Source organism: Branchiostoma floridae, chromosome 7 (genome assembly GCF_000003815.2).
Source record: "Branchiostoma floridae strain S238N-H82 chromosome 7, Bfl_VNyyK, whole genome shotgun sequence".
In the NCBI taxonomy this organism is placed as follows: Eukaryota; Metazoa; Chordata; class Leptocardii; order Amphioxiformes; family Branchiostomatidae; genus Branchiostoma; species Branchiostoma floridae.
This window is the reverse complement of record NC_049985.1, coordinates 12,031,951-12,049,581: the sequence shown is the minus strand read 5'-3', so window position 1 is coordinate 12,049,581 and position 17,631 is coordinate 12,031,951. Positions and strand designations below refer to the sequence as shown.

At 40.0% G+C, this 17,631-nt stretch overlaps 1 protein-coding gene across 2 annotated transcripts in view; it reads right to left on the bottom strand.

The window, feature by feature from the left end:
- Positions 1-692: 692 nt before the first annotated feature.
- The window catches only part of LOC118419775 (relaxin receptor 1-like), a 27,792-nt gene continuing 10,853 nt past the window's right edge, over positions 693-17,631 (bottom strand). Inside the window, exons 2-20 of one of the 2 annotated variants that reach the window (XM_035826363.1) lie at positions 15,094-15,210; positions 11,995-12,156; positions 11,203-11,292; positions 10,870-10,981; positions 10,335-10,406; positions 9,412-9,483; positions 8,078-8,149; positions 7,742-7,813; positions 7,557-7,631; positions 7,305-7,376; positions 6,553-6,624; positions 6,289-6,360; positions 5,734-5,805; positions 5,557-5,628; positions 4,780-5,009; positions 3,868-4,491; positions 3,393-3,569; positions 2,955-3,011; positions 694-2,690 (exon numbers count right to left, since the gene is read on the bottom strand). In XM_035826363.1, coding sequence (XP_035682256.1) covers positions 2,326-2,690; positions 2,955-3,011; positions 3,393-3,569; positions 3,868-4,491; positions 4,780-5,009; positions 5,557-5,628; positions 5,734-5,805; positions 6,289-6,360; positions 6,553-6,624; positions 7,305-7,376; positions 7,557-7,631; positions 7,742-7,813; positions 8,078-8,149; positions 9,412-9,483; positions 10,335-10,406; positions 10,870-10,981; positions 11,203-11,292; positions 11,995-12,156; positions 15,094-15,160 — 2,607 coding nt within the window. In that variant the 5' untranslated portion in view covers positions 15,161-15,210 and the 3' untranslated portion in view covers positions 694-2,325. Of the gene's footprint in view, positions 2,691-2,954; positions 3,012-3,392; positions 3,570-3,867; positions 4,492-4,779; positions 5,010-5,556; positions 5,629-5,733; positions 5,806-6,288; positions 6,361-6,552; positions 6,625-7,304; positions 7,377-7,556; positions 7,632-7,741; positions 7,814-8,077; positions 8,150-9,411; positions 9,484-10,334; positions 10,407-10,869; positions 10,982-11,202; positions 11,293-11,994; positions 12,157-15,093; positions 15,211-17,631 lie in introns of both variants that reach the window. The other variant, XM_035826364.1, reaches the window with a different exon arrangement.

Sequence of the window (17,631 nt, the reverse complement as noted above, 5' to 3'; positions counted from 1 at the left end):
AGGATTCGTACTTATCTCGTTGTGCATGGGTTTCTGACAGGCTTAACACAGGCTTGTTGCATGTCCTGGAATGATTTACCAACATTGGCTCGCTCTTATCGCATCCCTACCCAGGCGCCTAGGCAGATCACAGCCGTGTGGCTGTGAATGGAAACCTTCGAAAACATCGCTATTGAAAAACGTACACCATAGAAAGTTCTGGAAAATTACAACCAGGACGAACGAATTCTGTCACATACTCAGTTGAAAACAGACAGCAAGCCTTGCCTCTTCGAAGTATATGTAGTGATATAGCAAAATCTTCGTATGCAGGTATTCATTTTCGAGCGCTAAGCCGACCTATAATTTGCCCTGCGAAAGAATGATGCCTTGTCCATTTTCTGCACCCACACAGCAAGGCTGAACAGGATTTGCTACACAGAGCGTGGCGCATCGGTAGACAGGCACAGAGTAGTGCGATGTATTGAAGTTTTCGGAGATTGTCCCAGATGGTTAGACCGAGACGTCAGTGAATAATTGCTTCTTCTATTGGATTTAATGTAACCAGGGTGATGAAATATGGTTCTGGTGGTTTCCTTCAATTTGCTTCCTGAAATATAGCATTAGAAAAATCGGCAAGTCAGCGCATTTTGTACGATCTATATCTCACTGCCTTCTGCCATTTCTCGGTTTACTGTTGGATTTAGATACCGGTAAGCTCTCAAATGTCATGTTGAATAACTTTCGAAATGCCACGTCTGTTATTGCTGTGATGTTGTCTTCTCCATTTCTCATTTCAGCATAGATATGCAGCGTCTTGTAAGCAAATCTATAAGCAAATATTTGAAGATGTAAAGACCTTAATCAACAATGTTACCAGTAAAATTTAATCAGGAATGTTTCATACCGCATGTGTAAGGTACAACAAAAGTCATACATCATATCCTAGTCTGAGTTTCTTGCCAGCCCATGCCCATGACAGTTGACGTGTGACTTATCGTTATAATTCGACTCATGCGATGTCAGCCAATTCCTCCTGCGGGAATCGATAAGGAATAAAATTGTTCAACGTCCCGAAAAATTGTGCAATTTGGCTGCCGGTGCTCATATAAAGGGTTGGCCTCAGCAGGAGTGGGAGTGTGGGTAGAGTGTTCGCCTTTCATTCTGTAGGTCGAGAGTTCGACCCCCGACCGAGTCATACTACACACTTTAAAAACGGTACATGCTGCTTTCTTTGCTTATATCAGCACTCATATTTGGAGAAGAGTATGGGAGTTAAACATACATCACTACCAGCAGCAGACCAGTTCTTGCTCTAGTGACTTGCACAAATGTGTGGCCCAAGGGCTACAGAAATGGAGAAGGGCGCCACCCCTACGCATCTGTATAGGCAACTTTAACTTTTAACTTAACTCAGCAGGAGACATCGAGAGTGTAGTGAAAAATAATGCGGTGTGTCTCAACGTTGCGGAGGGCGTCATTTGCTTCCGTGAATGAATAAATCTTTCAAATCTTCAAATATTTGAATGAAAAAAACTTTCAAACTTTCACATTCACAAAGAACCCAGGTGTTAAGGTATTTGGTAGCTTTTCTTGGTTTCTTCTCATCCAAACGGTTTTCTGATGTCTTGGGCACTATTCCTTCGTACACTCATCATGCACTCGTCAGGCACTAGATTGTCATCTGTAGAAAACGAGTGTTGAATTGAAATAATTCTTACAGGTATTTGTAATCTAATTACTCTGCAGTGTCACAATGGATCCTTTTCATTTTAATATGGTAGTCTTCAATAAGGAGACGTAATACTTGGTACATGGTAAGCAATTTCCTGTAGTGTTTTCTACAAGGTATGTTACATTTTGTGATTGCAACAGTGCATCCAAAAGAAGAGGTCAGGATTTCATCAAGGTACGGAACTGCACAAAGACATTAAAAGGAAAGAGATCAATATGGATTTTTTGGTAATCAAAAAACTAATAGTTCTACAAACCAAGTAAAGGGATTTTTTGTTCGCACACATTTGATGCACACATATACATTTTAATTTTCTAGGGTACCGTTTATTTAAACGTCAATGACATGCGATTGATATGTCAATTCCGTCGACTTTGATCAATTGATCAGCTATAGTAGCTATACATATTTATGTATCTTGTCGTTAGTTAATCTGGTTTGCTGTCGTCCATTATCATGTCATACACGCTTATTTCAGTGGTACATCATTACGTCAACATGACACAATCAAGTCCTTGTGTATGGGTAAACTTTCACCAAATACTTGCTAAGTCTGTACAGAAGCATTGCAAGCTTCATCGAAGTAAAACTTATGATGATGTTGATAGTTCTTACAGCCCTGTTGTTTCTGTATCTGTATCTGTGTATTTTGATTCCTGGCAGTCCTCAGTAATTTCTTCACTCTTTTGTTCTGATTTTACGGACGCCTTGTCCGAAATACTGTGTTCGCATATGGTGGTCACCAAGCGCCTACCACAGCTGATGGTGCAAATGTCTGATATTCCGTATCCGAAGTCCCAGTCTTCCTCCTCATTGGATGGTATTTCAGGAACGCTGTCGAGGCTGAATTTTGAAAATCTAACGGTCATCTCGCCGTCTACAGTCGGGACGCCGACGTCAGGGGTGTGGATGGTGGCAAGTGGTGACGTGTTGGCCATCGACATGGACGACTCGGTCTCCGATTGGCACCTTTTCCCTGTCGATCCAAATTAGGAGTGTACACACATCATATAAGCAGCGTAGACATCACATGACAATACTTTGTTAAGAGGACACGGAACAACATCAAAGTGTAAACAGCACAAAGTGGATTCTGACATTGTGAGTTAATTCTAGTTTGGTCGAAGGTCAGAATACATGCTATTTTCTAAATACCTACTTATATTTAAGACACAATAAAGACGTTGAATGCACAACACATACAGCAACACGATGGTTTACAACAATCGTATGCCTGTACCTCTGTGATATCTGGTGTGCTTGAGGGACAGGCCTGTGGTACCAGTAGTCGCCGAAACTACAGACAACAAATGTTAGAAACACTAGACGCCTCGGGAATCTCATGGATTAAGCAAGCACAAACAACAACACAGGTGATTTTAAGATTAAGAATGTATTTAAATGAAAATAGTATTTTACAATGACTTATATTGCATAAATTTTCATGATTGTTAGTATATGTTACACTAGTGTTTCACTAACACAAACAATTCCTTTATTGTTAGACAGAAATGTTGCTATACAATTTCAATACTACTGAATGTCACATCTACCTGTCCTCCAAATCCGTCTGAATGAAATAATCATCTAAACAATCTATCTGAGTAAAATGAGAACAGGATACTATAATTTCAAGCTGTACCAATATCGGAACATGTTTCATGTATTGTCGCCCTACCTTCATCCCTGTGTCCGCCGTCTGTAGGACACTTGGCTTTCACCGGTCTGAAGGGTGACTTCTCCACCAGGTTGCCGAGCATGTTGGTGAAGGTCCGTGTGGTGAGGGAGTACAGGATGGGGTTGATGGCGCTGTTGATCGGCAGGATGAAGATCACGATCCAAGCGTACAAGGAACCTTTAGGATAAAATGAAAAAATTAAGAATTATGCTTGAATATTGATTTAGGTTTTTTTTTTACAATGACGGTGTACGATTCATAAAAAACGTGAATGATTTTCATAGCAAAAGACTGTGTGATGTACTTAGTACAGTTGGGCAAACATGTAAAGCAATAAACAAACAAACAAATAGCCTTCTTTCCGATAACGCGAACCTTGTTTGATATATGTTTGAAGAGAAAACATTACAGTCAACAAGTGTGTCTGATAGCAAGTTTCCGGTTACATCAAATGAGTTCTGAAATAGCTGCGTACCTGAGATAGGTGCGTTTGTGAGCGCCATGAACTTCATGACAGTGATGGGAATCCAGACCAGGGAGTCCGTGAGCACGATGAAGAAGAACCTCTTGGCAAAGGACATGTCGCTTAGAAGAGACAGTGGGGACTTCAACGAACGCCTTGTGCGATGAATGGAGATGAACATGCCGATGTAAGCGAACAGAATCACAGTCAAAGAGGTGAAGTTGATCCCCAGGAAGATGAAGGCGCTGTACTCCCAGCCGTTGCCGTACGGTTCGTGTAGATGCAGCGGGAAGCACACGCCGTTGCTGCCGTAGAAGTTGCCGAAGTACATCGATGACGTGAACGGAATTGCCGCCAGTGTCACACCGGCTACCCAGATGATCGCTATGACTGTGCCTGCCTGTCGGACGTTGGGGTGGCTCTCTCGGTAGGGGAACACCACACAGAGGAATCTCTCCACGGACATGTACGTCAGCAGCAGCACGGTCACCTCAGCGGACAGCATTCCGAAGAAGCCTGTGATATGGCAGCTGTAGCTCTGCTTCCACTCCTGTGCGTACTGGTTGTACACATCGCGGTACACGTGGTCTTTGGACCCGATGATCAGCAGGTAGATCCCCATGATTAAATCTGACGCTGTATGAAAAGAAAATTATTGCATCATGACTGAAATACATGTTCACCATCTCAGTTGATAATCTGTCCTTGAGGCAGAAATCATTGAAACATGCATGTAAATCTTATAGATTCTGATAGGAACTATACGTAGTTCTTAATATTTTAGATTGAAAGCTATTCAACGTTATAGTATACTAGAGATCTTGATTTACTACAATGTGCCTGACAAATTTATCGTTATTTCCTAAGCTTAGTATAAGGGTTTGTTGAAGCAACATAATCAACTTGATTACCAATTCAACTCACCACACAGATTTCTGATGAAGAGAGAGTGAACTTTATTCTCCTGCTTCATGACCGTTCGTCCAATCATCACGCTCGTGTTGCCGAGACAGATCAAGATGGCGACTACCCAGACTGCCATGCGCAGGATGACGTTGGCCAGCAGGTTCTCGAGTGACGAGATGCCGTCCGTGTTGGGTTTGCAGCTGCGCACGTGAGGGGCGAACCCGCAGTAACGGAACTGGCTAAAGTAGCTGTCAACCACGAATCAAGGGAAACTCAGGTCAATGTCAAGTTTTTACATGATCAGGGTATTCACTAGACGCTTCCTCTACGGTATTGTAGTAGTATTGAACAAAAGTCATGTACCTTCAGGACAAGAAGGAATGCAGTCCATATGTAAAGAGGTACCTTGCGGATGGCATGTTTAAAGAATGCGATGATGCTACAGGTGGTGGTGGTGCCACTAAGATGTAATTTTGGTGTAATTCTAACAGGTAATGATGATGCTACTAAGATGTAATTTTAATTTTTGAATGAAAATGACGAATCTTCCGAAGATTTCCCCTATAAACCTTGTTAGAAATATAACGACCTCGGGGCTTATCGTCAGATTGCGCCAATTTCATAAATTCATTGATATAAGATTTAGAATAACACATACTGCACTAATTTTATCAAACGATTCTTTAAACTGATACTTACAATTACACTGATCGACACACAACGATATTACTCATGACGTTTAACATTGTCCAGTAACTACGTATACATGTATGATATCAAAATCCATTGACTTACATGAAGTCTAGTTTCTTCAAATTTCTGAACAGGCGGTAGGACAAGTTGTGCATCGTCAATCCCCCTAGGTCACTGAAGAGGAACACGGGTAATATAATTTAAAGCCATTGAACAATATTTGACATCACAATCAGTGAAAAAGACGAAATAACGATGAACTGATAGGGAAGTACTCACAGTGACGTCAGATTTGCCAGTCCATCAAACAAGTCCAACTGCAGCCTCTCTATCGGATTCATTGACAAGTTCCTGAGTAACGTTGAATAAAGGTCGTAGCCATTGTATTAGAAATCATATAAAGAGGCCGCACACTTGAAATAAGTAGCAAAGGTTAAGGTATGTGTACGATAACATTCAGAGTGTAGAGTCTGCAATTTCACGTAGGAAATGCCATACGTCGCGAAGACTGGAAAAGTGTGCAACTGGGAACAAGAAGTCAAAGATATCATATCTCCGTAAAATATTCAGAATTTTTTGTGGTTAATTATTGCGAAGTTGTCGCTAATTCTGTTCCTGCATTTTCCTGCCAGCCTGCGAACCTCGTCATCCTGCTAGTCTCCTGTTACACAACCTTCCGCCTCATATCCTGCCACTCTGCAGTGTTCTAATGACTACGAACATAGACCAAGACAAACAAACAAAAAGACCGAAAACAATGCGTCACTTTTCGTGGAGGCAATTAAAAAAAGGCACTAGATACGAGCGTTGAACAAGTGTGAATTGGGTACTCACAACGACAAAAGCATTTGCATGTTTTTGAAGGCATCATCTGGGATCACGCTGACCTGGTTCCATGACAAATCTCTGTTGGGAAGAAGGATAAGAATGACTTTTTTTAATATTCCAACTCAGCACCTAGAAAGGCACATTTGCATGCATAGACACAGCACGACATATCGCTAAATTCAATTAGGATTAATTGCATTCTGTTATACTGTTATAATGTTTCTTTCTGTGTGTTTTCATGTTAGCTATCATCAACATATATCTACTTACAGATCTTCAAGCCCCGTCAATGTATCCAACGCACGTCGTGTTATGGAAGTAATGGAGTTGTTCCGCAACCGGCTGTGATGACAAAACGTAATTATATAAAGAAACTAAGATAAAGATATCCACTTAAACGAGTCGATAAACAAAGATAGTTGGAAGCACTTTACTGTCTCGTAACCAGTCATAGCTAGATAAACTGCACTCAAGATAAACATAAAGAATGCTCATCATAATTTTATTGTTTGCCAAAGTACCCAGTCGTAAAGTAAAAGTGAACACAGCTGTCTGCATTCTAGGTCTAAATAGGGGACAGTGGTCTTGTACTCCATATTCAAGGTAAGGCATACAACATTAACTCAAAGTCTGAAGGGGACAGACATGCAGAGTGGATAAAACAGTCACTGACTTCAAATAGCCACAGAATATTGCATCAATTGGGATTTAAAGCTGAGGAATCGATAGACACTATTGATATTGTAAAAGACAAGGTGATCATGCCAAATTCTGCAAAATTGGCTTATCAGACTACCTTTCGATCAAAGAACCTCCTTGCCTTTGACTTACAGCAAAAGTCAAATATCATAGACTTAATACTTAGAAATGCATACAATATATATATGCTTGATAATATGAAGCAGTAGGAAGTCCGATGGTCTCCCACATATGTCAGGCCCCGGTCAATTTCTGACATGTATAACGGGATGTTAGGTAAAGTGCATGTTCCATTGCTAAGCATGTCAGTCACCAACACCTACAGTATTGTGAGGTTTGCACAGCCGGCAAACATCTCCGGACATAGCCGCTGGATCCGGTTTTGGTCCAATTCCCTACAAAAGACAGACAAATGTTTCTCAATTTCTCGACAAGACCACAATACTAATGAATCGAATGTAGCACTATACCTAAAAAGGGTGACGATACTGATTTACATTATGTATGAATGTATCTTTTATTAATGTTGCATCTTAGCTGGGTAATTGTGAAACTCATATTGAATTGACACTTACATCCAACGGAGTGACGGCATATCCTCGCAAAATGCTTCTCCTCTCAGATGTGAAATTCTGTTTTCTCTAAGATCACTGAAACATAGTAATAGACGAAGTTTAAGAAATAAATCTACCCCCGGTACATGAACAGTGTTTAAATGATGTGTTGCATATGTAACAACATTTATGTATTAGAAACTTACAGCCAAAATAGACTCTGCAGTCCGAAAAAAGTCTGGTGTTGAAGTGTTGTTATCCTGTTGTCGTCCAAGTACCTGGTTAAAGATATGAGAAAGTATTTACGTCCTATTGGAAATATAAGCAGCTGGAAATGATGTAAAATGGAGCAAAAAGTGAACATGAAAATATAGCTCCCAATATTTTTTATAAAATCAAATACGCTTATGCATATAAGGAGTTTACTCCGAACAAATCGCTGTATCCATATTCAAACAGTATATCCGCTAGTATTTGCAACGATACTTTGTGCTTAAAAATATCCAGCGAAATCGTAATGAACAATATAAAAACACATTTACAGCCAAGTAAGAGTCTTCATATCTTTAAAGGTGAAAGGTTCCAACGTCTCCAGCAAGTTATAGTTTAGATACCTGGAAGAAATTAGCATCCTAATCAATCAAAAAAGTAATCAATAGCATGTGATGTGATGGTTAATTTTTAACTTTTGAATTATTCATAGATTCTCAACCTTTATATGTTAATATAAGATGAAAATGACATGACGACATCGGTGGTTCTGAGTACGTTTTCTCTCTCGTCTCGGCATTTATTTTGTATCTATTCAATACATGAAATCACTTTAAGAACACCACTGTACCAGCCACGACCGGAAATCATAACAAGTAAGTTACTTAGTAAGCCAATCAAGTGTCCCGACATTGAGGTGCTTAAATCACTTAATGGGCACCCGGTTGTCGTAAACAAACCCATGAGTTGAGATTCAGAGACCAGGTTGATTGCTCTCAAAAATCACTTGGTCAGCTGAAATAGCCAATTACGCTGAGCACCTGAACAGATGTACATCAAGGAGATCAGTTAGAATTACCCTTAGTGATTTCTAGTTGGCTTCCAACGAAAAAGGTTACCATGACTAGCATACAAATGTCTTCATTCAGATTCTAATCTGTTTTTCACTTCGATTCAGCACAGGGGCATTATTTGGAGCTTTAACTGTCAGGCGCGTATTTTCGATAGCGAAACGCCACTATAATGCCTCCTGCTCATGGCTCAACCGGAGTTGCAAGGGGCGTTGGCGGATCGATAGATTTCAGCGGATATCAATTGAATATGCTATTGAAAGCCTCATCATCTACTATTGACAACAATTACGAAATAAGCATGTTTTATGTGTTTTTATGTTGTTATGTGTTTCTAAATGCTGTGATATGGTATTGAACACACAAGTTATGGAAGCAACTTTAACATACGCTGTACCATTGGTGAATTCAGTAGTTGCTGCTCGAGCATAATTTAGGATCATTTAGATCTGGATTGATTGAAGGATCCAGCTCTGTGAGTTGATATCACAATCGCAGCAGCTCTAGATTTTTGGTAGGATGTTTGGATTTAAAACAGCATGACATACATACAGATAGCGCAATACAAAGGCTCTATATTTCCACAGACGGCTGTGGAGTGTAATTCGACCGGTTCTGGCATAAAGAACGGGTCAATGACCGTGTAATTTAACGGACAGCAGATTTTGCCATCTCCAGTGATATTTCCAAAAACTATAAATCAGCAAACACGGCAGCATCACAGCAGTATCTTCCGCCAAATACCACTGACTGGTTGGATTAGGGACCAATAAAAATCTCATCATGAAAGGTCAACAGTATAATACCCCACTTACAGCTTTTGAAGGTTTCGGAGCCCCTTGAAAGCACTTCTCTGTATTACCCGGATGTTGTTTCTTTGGAGATTCCTGAAAATGATAGTACCGTAAACACAAGAAAATAATACCTTAGTTAGTCCGTTGATCTGTTTTATTTTCCCGTTTATTCATAATTTACATTGTTTGATAAATTTCATTGAATTGCTATTATGTGAAGAAGGGATCCATGTAAGCACAGGCTTCAGGCCTCCCTTGCACTGTTATATTTCATTTATATTTCTTTGTTATGTAATAATATTTTTTTGCAAATAAAACAAGCAAACATTCTATTCATAAATTTTCACCAATAATCCCAGAGGTGTTTTTATTCGTAAGCTGAATTTAATTCTGGCAGAAACACTTTTAGTTCTCTGTTATGTCTTTGTCTTTCAATTGTAAAATAAAAGATGAGATTCCAAAATGTTTTATCTTAAAATCGTTCCAGCAGGCCAATGAAACATTATATCGGATACGACAGGCGAAATGTTTTCTTAGATGGCCCCTGTGCTTATATTTACGCACAATATATGCAGAACAGTTGACACGATTTTACCAGTATTCACAGCATAAAAGTCACGCCGTAACCTCTACCTCTAAGCAGCACAATCAAAATGTCATCTAGATGTAACTTCAACCCGAGTTCACGGGGTCCAAAATAGGATCGATCACAAGATTTCGTTTTGCCACTCGGCCAGGTGAATCCAAATTGCTGTTTTCCTGAATCCCAGATGTAGTTTTCCGGGGTCGTGAAACTGTAAATGAACAGAACGGACCTTTTATCGAACCTGTACAGTGCAGCTTTTTTTCTAAAGCGAGCTGGACGGACAATCTCCATACTTACTACTTGTCGACTATATAGACATATGCACAATAAGTCTTCTTAATGTTAACCAGAGACTTACAATGACACCAGCTTTGTATAGTTTATGAAGGATTCGTTCATCACGACCGTTATGTTGTTGTCTTGGACGTACCTGCAACAAAACATGTTGATGACATTTTACTAGTTTTGTAGATAGTGATAAATCATCGGCAATATGTTACATGGTTAAAAGACAATTATTTGTCCAACTCTATTAGTGAAATTCATATACTCAATCATAAGATAGTTACATATTGCTTGTTTGTTATTGCAGTCGTTATCTGTTCATTAAAAACTACATCCATCCTGCTGGCCGCTTCCCATTGAGGTCACAAGATAAGAGGCAAGGATCATACAAAATAACAGAAAGATACAGATGACATGATCGAAGTCCTAATAAATCAATAATCATAGATCCTTACACAAACTTGGTATTACGAAAACAAATAACAAAATGAAACTTGGCATATGGTCCGTGTCTGTTCACTTGTGTTTTTTTAGTTAGTGCAAAATTCTCGGGGATGCATATATACATTGTTGGAATACATGATAGGTATTTGAAGAAGTTGACGTACAGTTTGGTTGTGTTGGTCGGGATGTCAGTCGGTACTGTGTGTAGACCTTTCCCGTCACAGTACACTCTGGTCTCGTGACTACAGTTACATGGGGCTGGTACGTCTGGCAGAACTAAGTGTGGTTAAAAAATACATATTCATCAGGAACAACAGCGCAAGTTGCCATTGAAGAATCAAATCTGAGAAAATGCCCATTGTAAAAAAATTTCTTATGTATATGACTTTTAGTATAACTCTCACTAGATGTTGCAATTCCATTATTACCTTAATTTAAGTGAACAGCTTTAAAAAAAGACGAAGATATTTAACAAACTTGGCTTGATTTGAACTTACTACATATGTCAGCTCTTGGAGGTTGATATGAATCCCAGTCGAACACTTGCACGGTCTTGTCGAAGTCATGTCCCCAACCAGTAATATCCCCTGTATAAGGACATGTGAGGTGTGCACACGTGTGACATGTTTGCAATACTGGGATTAAACATTTAGTATCTATTCCCTTTGAGTAGCAAAGTAGGCAGTTGTGATTGGGTGCCAAAATTACTCTTCTTATTATTCTTTGGGGAGATACGGATACCGAAGTTGACACTTGAAATAGATCTGAGTAACAAATTATTGTTTAGCAAGATGTTCTACATACACACAGTTGTTTAACAAAATGTAACATTTCTTTGTTACTTACTTGTTCATCCATACGAAAGTTTTACTTGACAAATTGTCTAAAGTAGGTTCACATCCATTACATGCTTATCTCAGCTGTACATAAGCGGGTAATGCCGTGTTCTTGCAACGATAGCATCTGTAAAACAAGCTGCTGTATGCATGATTGCTTCGGGGATGGTGAATGTTTAGTGATGCCCTTAGTTAAAAAGCAAACTTTGTTTCACGCAGAGAACGAAACACTTCTGACAGACATCGAAACGTCAGCAAGTAAGTCCAATTTTGGTTGTGCATAAGAATTCTCATATATCCTATATTCTACCAACCTGATGAAATTATTTTCGGAACTTCTGTACAAGTCTAATTTTCTGCGGGGCAACTCAAACCGGAACCTAGGTTGGCCGTCAGCATTGCAAAGAGCACAACAGCGGTGACATTTTTTTTTCTTTAGGAAGTTATTCTTACCACAGTTTCTTTCGTCCGCCCCATTTTCACAGTCCTCCACCCCGTCACAGTGCTTGCTCTGCTCCAAACATACGGAGGAGTTTCCGCACGGGAATTCTCCGATAGGACAAGGAAAACCCGGAGGGAGAAATGGCTTTGCCGACAATACAGTTTCATTCAGACCTGAAAAATTCATACATCATACTCTGTTATAATATCCCTAAACGTGTACCTTTGCAGACAATGTTGATACAGAGCATGACAAGCTTCTACTCATCAATAACCAATGCCAGTGCAACCTGCGTGATATATACACATGAGATATCTTTGTCATAGTGAGATCAAAGTGTACATCTCACTCACTGAGGTAAATAGTTTTCTAACAAAAAGGCAGGGAAGTTCTTTGGCGCCCCAAAACCCCATGCTGGCGACTTGCCCTAATGCGATAATGTCGGCGCCACCTCGGCCCAACGGAACCACGGTTTTTCAAACGTTCGATTTAAAAGGTCTGCAACACTCCCAATCCATACTTAATGCTGGGGCCTAACTAAATCAAGCTCACAAGCCTAGATGTGTTACTTAAGACTCAGCTGTCGTCACGTTGAGTTGGACTTGCTGGGTATATTCCACGTACTTTTGTAATTGTGACACAACAGTGAGCAGACTGCAAATGCAAGCAAACCTGAGCTTCTGTAAATTGACTTACTGTTCTGGGTATTCCATTTCAGTAATATGTTTAAGGCATGATATTAGCTTCAGTTACCTGGCGGTTAATATTGTTTTATGTCACCGCTTTTCGTCAGTATCAAAACCAACGACGTGGCAAAACATTGCCATAGATATTCTAAGAGTAATCTGATTGACTACTTAGGGGCGCGATCAATGGATGTAACATCATTTTGAAGTTGCAGCGTATAAAGGATTATTTCCTTTTTTGCTAAAACGTGTGGAACGGAAGAACTCCTCAAATACAAACTACTATTTCTGATGCGCAGGGGCTTTAAATGTATGATGGCAGCCCCACAGATCTACGCCTTTTGATACACGAATAGCTATCACGTAGCGAAAGATATCACCAGGAGTCCGCCCTTTCAGGGAGAAAAGTTCTATCAAGCAAGACTATCATCTAACTCTTCATGTCCCCTTGGAAATACCAGTCCTCACTCTCGACTCCATCGAGGATATCAACGCTCACAGACATAGTAAAAACAGTTTGTAAGGCTTCCCCAGCCAATAGTTTTCCCATCAGTCGTCAAATATTTTCGCTTCCCTTTGAATAATCAAGCGTCTTATGGGAGAGAAAAGTCGTACACTATTCAACAGTTGTCGGAGCAGGCCTACGGAGTACATCACACTCACAAAAGAAGGTCAAACAACAAGCCGCCGAGCTGGAAATGAGCAGTGGAACTCAAGAGACAGGTTCAAGGCAACGCCGTGCAGTGTAGACGGAGATATCGCCATCACTAATGCGCGTGGCAAGGACTTTGAACAGTTCAGCCATAAAGTATAGGGAACGTAAATCCCACTTCTCCTGGCGAGCTAATTGATGGTGCTATTAGCCGCCGGTAAAGCACCGTTAAATATTGATGTATTCCCTTGTAAGCAAGCCATCAAAGGATTTATGATGACATCTTTGGCAAGGAATCTGACCAATTACTGTTGCAAGAGGAGTATCATGAGACTTGATGCGCCGCCATCATCGATTGTAGGCATTATGCCAGTCGATTTAACTACTGTGCAGTCTTTTACACGCCTTTTTACGAGGAAATATTAGGTGAAAGATATAACCAAATTGACGAAATGGTTCAATGAGATCCAATGAAAGTTCTTTTTTTAAATCACAGCATCCCCTTCAACAAAGATGGAGTTATTAATAGCCAATAAAGTTATTGGTTATTATTGATTGGTTGAGTGATTAAAACACATCATCTATCCAATACATCTCCATGCAAGAAATCCTTGAAATATAAAAACTATTTTACTTGTTCCATATAGCCAGCTAGAAGACAGCAATGCCTATACATAGTGAACGATGTAAGATCCATCTTCGTCTACAATGGTTCACTTGCCATGATAGAGATAACATTTCGACCGATATTCTGCATTATTCATAAAAAATATTCTTTCAAGAATGAACTAATAACGATCACTTTGAAGATGAGGAGGATTATTAGGGTAGATTGCTGTATGATATCAAGTCGACTTACGGAGCAGAAAACTAATTCCGTGCATGGCTGCATATTTCTCTTTCTCAATCAATAAAAGCTGTTTTCAACCAGATACACTCCTATGAGTCTTAATGAGGAAACAGATGGTTTCTCAAAGTTAAAAGTGCCATTATTGTCTCAACGTATATCTTTCACCAACTGTATGAAGATATCATGATTGAGTACTGGTAGCATCTAGGTTTTTGTTTCGTTGCAAACTCTAGTCTACCGTACGCCGGCCGTGGAAATTGAATATCTTAGTTTCTGGTCATTCGCGTTCGTTGGCATTTTACTGCATTTATTGTGCTTCGTTCTATGGTTAAAGAAGTCATTCAAGGGGAACTGCTGTGCGTTTGGAAATAGCAGCGTTATTACAATATTGGGGCTCAATTTTGACAAGTCGTTGACTTTTGAAATGTTGGCCGGCCAGATCAGCGTCTCAGCAACTGTTGAATATCGTCTACTCGTCTTCTACGACTTGAAAACATTGGGTGACAGTCTCTACAGTATTGTACGTAAGGTACAATGACTTATCTAGTAGATTTTCCCTGGAATGTTTTCATCCATTAATGCCCAGACGTCAAAGGGTCTTGATCTATCGTCATTTAAAGCTTTCTTGAGGGTACGTTTGACGTTGAGACAACGTCATTGCCTAGGTCTATGAACAAAATACATGCCATATAGCCACCCCTCTGACCTTTATTCCAGTTTCCATTGATTCTATTTTGAAAGGATATTGCAGGCTGCTCACAATTCACGCAAAAATGTAATTGAAGTGGATTGCGCCTCTTTCCATTTCTATCCTTTCGACCATCTGAAAACAGTGCTATTTTAGAAGCTTTTACATGCTCTACTATGTCTGTGGCTTACGTGGCGTCAAACGCTGTTACTAAGTAAATACATTCTCACTTACCTTCGGTTTGCAACGCCATGAATGCAGTGGCTAATACAAATGTGACTGTTCCAGTCAGACCCAACATTTCTGGTACAGGCGTGGACTGCAGTGCAGAGAAACCTCAGTTCGGGGCACCTGCAACATAAAAATCATAATTATTATAAAAGCTCATCTGTACATGTGCGGGTAGTAATTTTATCACAATGCTTAACTTTCTTCCAACACGGATAAAATGTTTAACGTACACTGTTGCCTTCTTCAGGATCACTAATGACCAATCACTTCCGAACGTAAAGTCGCGAGAGCTACAAGCACGTGACGTTATTGACACGTGATCTTGCGTATACATGACGTCAGCAATTGGTCAACCTTTCCAGGACGTTTATAACGCCTACTGTCTCAGTTTAGTGATGGCTCAGTAGTGCCCTGATGTATATGACCCCCTAAAAAGAGTTACTATAATTGTCAACTCTCTTATTGTCATTTTATTGTCACAATCGCAGATAAGCCTTAGGTTTTAACGCTTCCCTTTCTACAATTGCGATAATTTTGTAGGAAAATCCCGAGACCTGTCTTCTTTTTGTACGTATAGCACGTCCAGCCGGAAATGGGCAAGTCATGTAGATGTAATGGTGTAATCTGGCCGACCCTTGCTTCTAGTGGTCAATAGGTTCATACTTGTTGAACCAGCTTCGACTTACTATTACTTCAACGTCTTTGCATTCACCTCAGTCGTTTTACTCACACACCCTGCCCATGCCCTAAGGAGGTAAGACTACCTATAACAACCACCTTATGTAACAAGGCGGGCGGGATAGTGACGTCTTTTATAAGAACTGTTGGTTGGCAGCAATAGGTTGTCGGGGGGATGTTAAAGACTGAATCGCTGTGTGATGGGAATTTTTGCCACAACTAAATGTAAATTTTCTTGCTCCAGTTTTCTAGTTCCCAACATTACACGAATGGGAGGGCATAGAAATATGGAGGACAGTATTCGCCAGCATAGTGAAGCATTAACAAGTTTTTGACATGCCGAATTAAATTAACTACATGACGATTTCAAGATTGCTACCTGACTTCAAGTGGTATCGAAAGCTTCCATAGCTCTGTTATAAGATAAAAATTGGAATCAAAATCAAGTACTTATGCCAACGTTGACTTACAACAACAAGATCTATCGTTGTACAAGAAACGCTTGCCAACTTCTCTGTCCCCCATGTTCAAATCTCATTCCGTCTTAGCGGAGGCTTTCACATCGGCATATTCTATATACCTGACTACCTATATGCATAGGTGTTTCGTTTAGATTATGCTGTATATGTAAAGATTAAATGTCTTTTTAGGTCACGATAGCAATATATCACTCTTACATTCCTCTTTCACTGATTTTTCCTGTCATCAGACATGTAGTTCGTAGTGAGACAACTTATCTGTATTGGCAGTGGCGCCATGCTTCATTACCTTGTTGTAGATATTCATCAAGCCGAATTCAAATCTGCACTTTCAAGGACAATGGGGCTTAATCGAAAAATACATATACGGTCCGTTGGGTCGCGTAATACGTTGGGAATAATATTGTTATTCATCAGGAGTTACATAGATTTTCTTGGCCTTTTTCTATAACATGCTGAAGTGCACTTAATCAATAGTAGTTGTTACCTTTTTACCTAACCAAATGCAACACAGGCACTACTTTCAATGCAATGTAACTTCCTTTGATGATGTGAGATTTTATAACCAGTTAAATCGTTATTAGTAGCAGTAATCCTAGGTTTCTCGGTTTTTTTTTATTTGTTCTTTTAGTTTCGCGCTTAAAGAAAAGAGGACAATAAATACATGACAATGAAATATAAAAGAACACAACAGTGCAAGAGAGACCAAAAGCTTTTGCTTATAAGAAGGCCTCCCTTTAGTAACTTCTTATATAATTCAAACATCGGTTGGTCACGGATTAAAGCTTGAAGTTCCAGACTAACACAAACATGCCAGCCCCCCCCCCCCCTCCCCCCTCTACAAAACCAACAAACACACAGAGTTAATTGCTGACCAAACAAATGGTACTCTATAGAAGACCCAAACGTTACGATTAAGACGTCAGGTGCTTTATGAGAATTAATAACGCGAGTCTTCAACTTTGGCACAGTGAAAGTAAGAGCAATATCGATCAATGCGTGCATCCAGGCAAACAATACAGGGGCAGGCTGCCGGGGCACAATTAGGAAAGCTATGAACGATATGAAAAAAATGGAATTGCCTCGCAAAGCAGACCCCTAACCTCTGGAAGTCATGTGATAGACATATCATAATCTGGCTTGATGAAGAACATAAAACCGTACTCCATAATCTTGGACAACCTTTCATATGCTATAGCAAAACTTTGATTAAACCGTGACCCCGAGTCAAGTGAGAAATTCTGTCCAATCGTTCATGCACTCCCTTTGATGAAACTGCACGTGCTGTGACAAGGAATCAATCATGGAGAAAACTGCATAGCATGGAGGGTTTAGGAGAATTCTTTTTCACAACCCAGTAGGTACTCACTTGGCTTACGTTTCG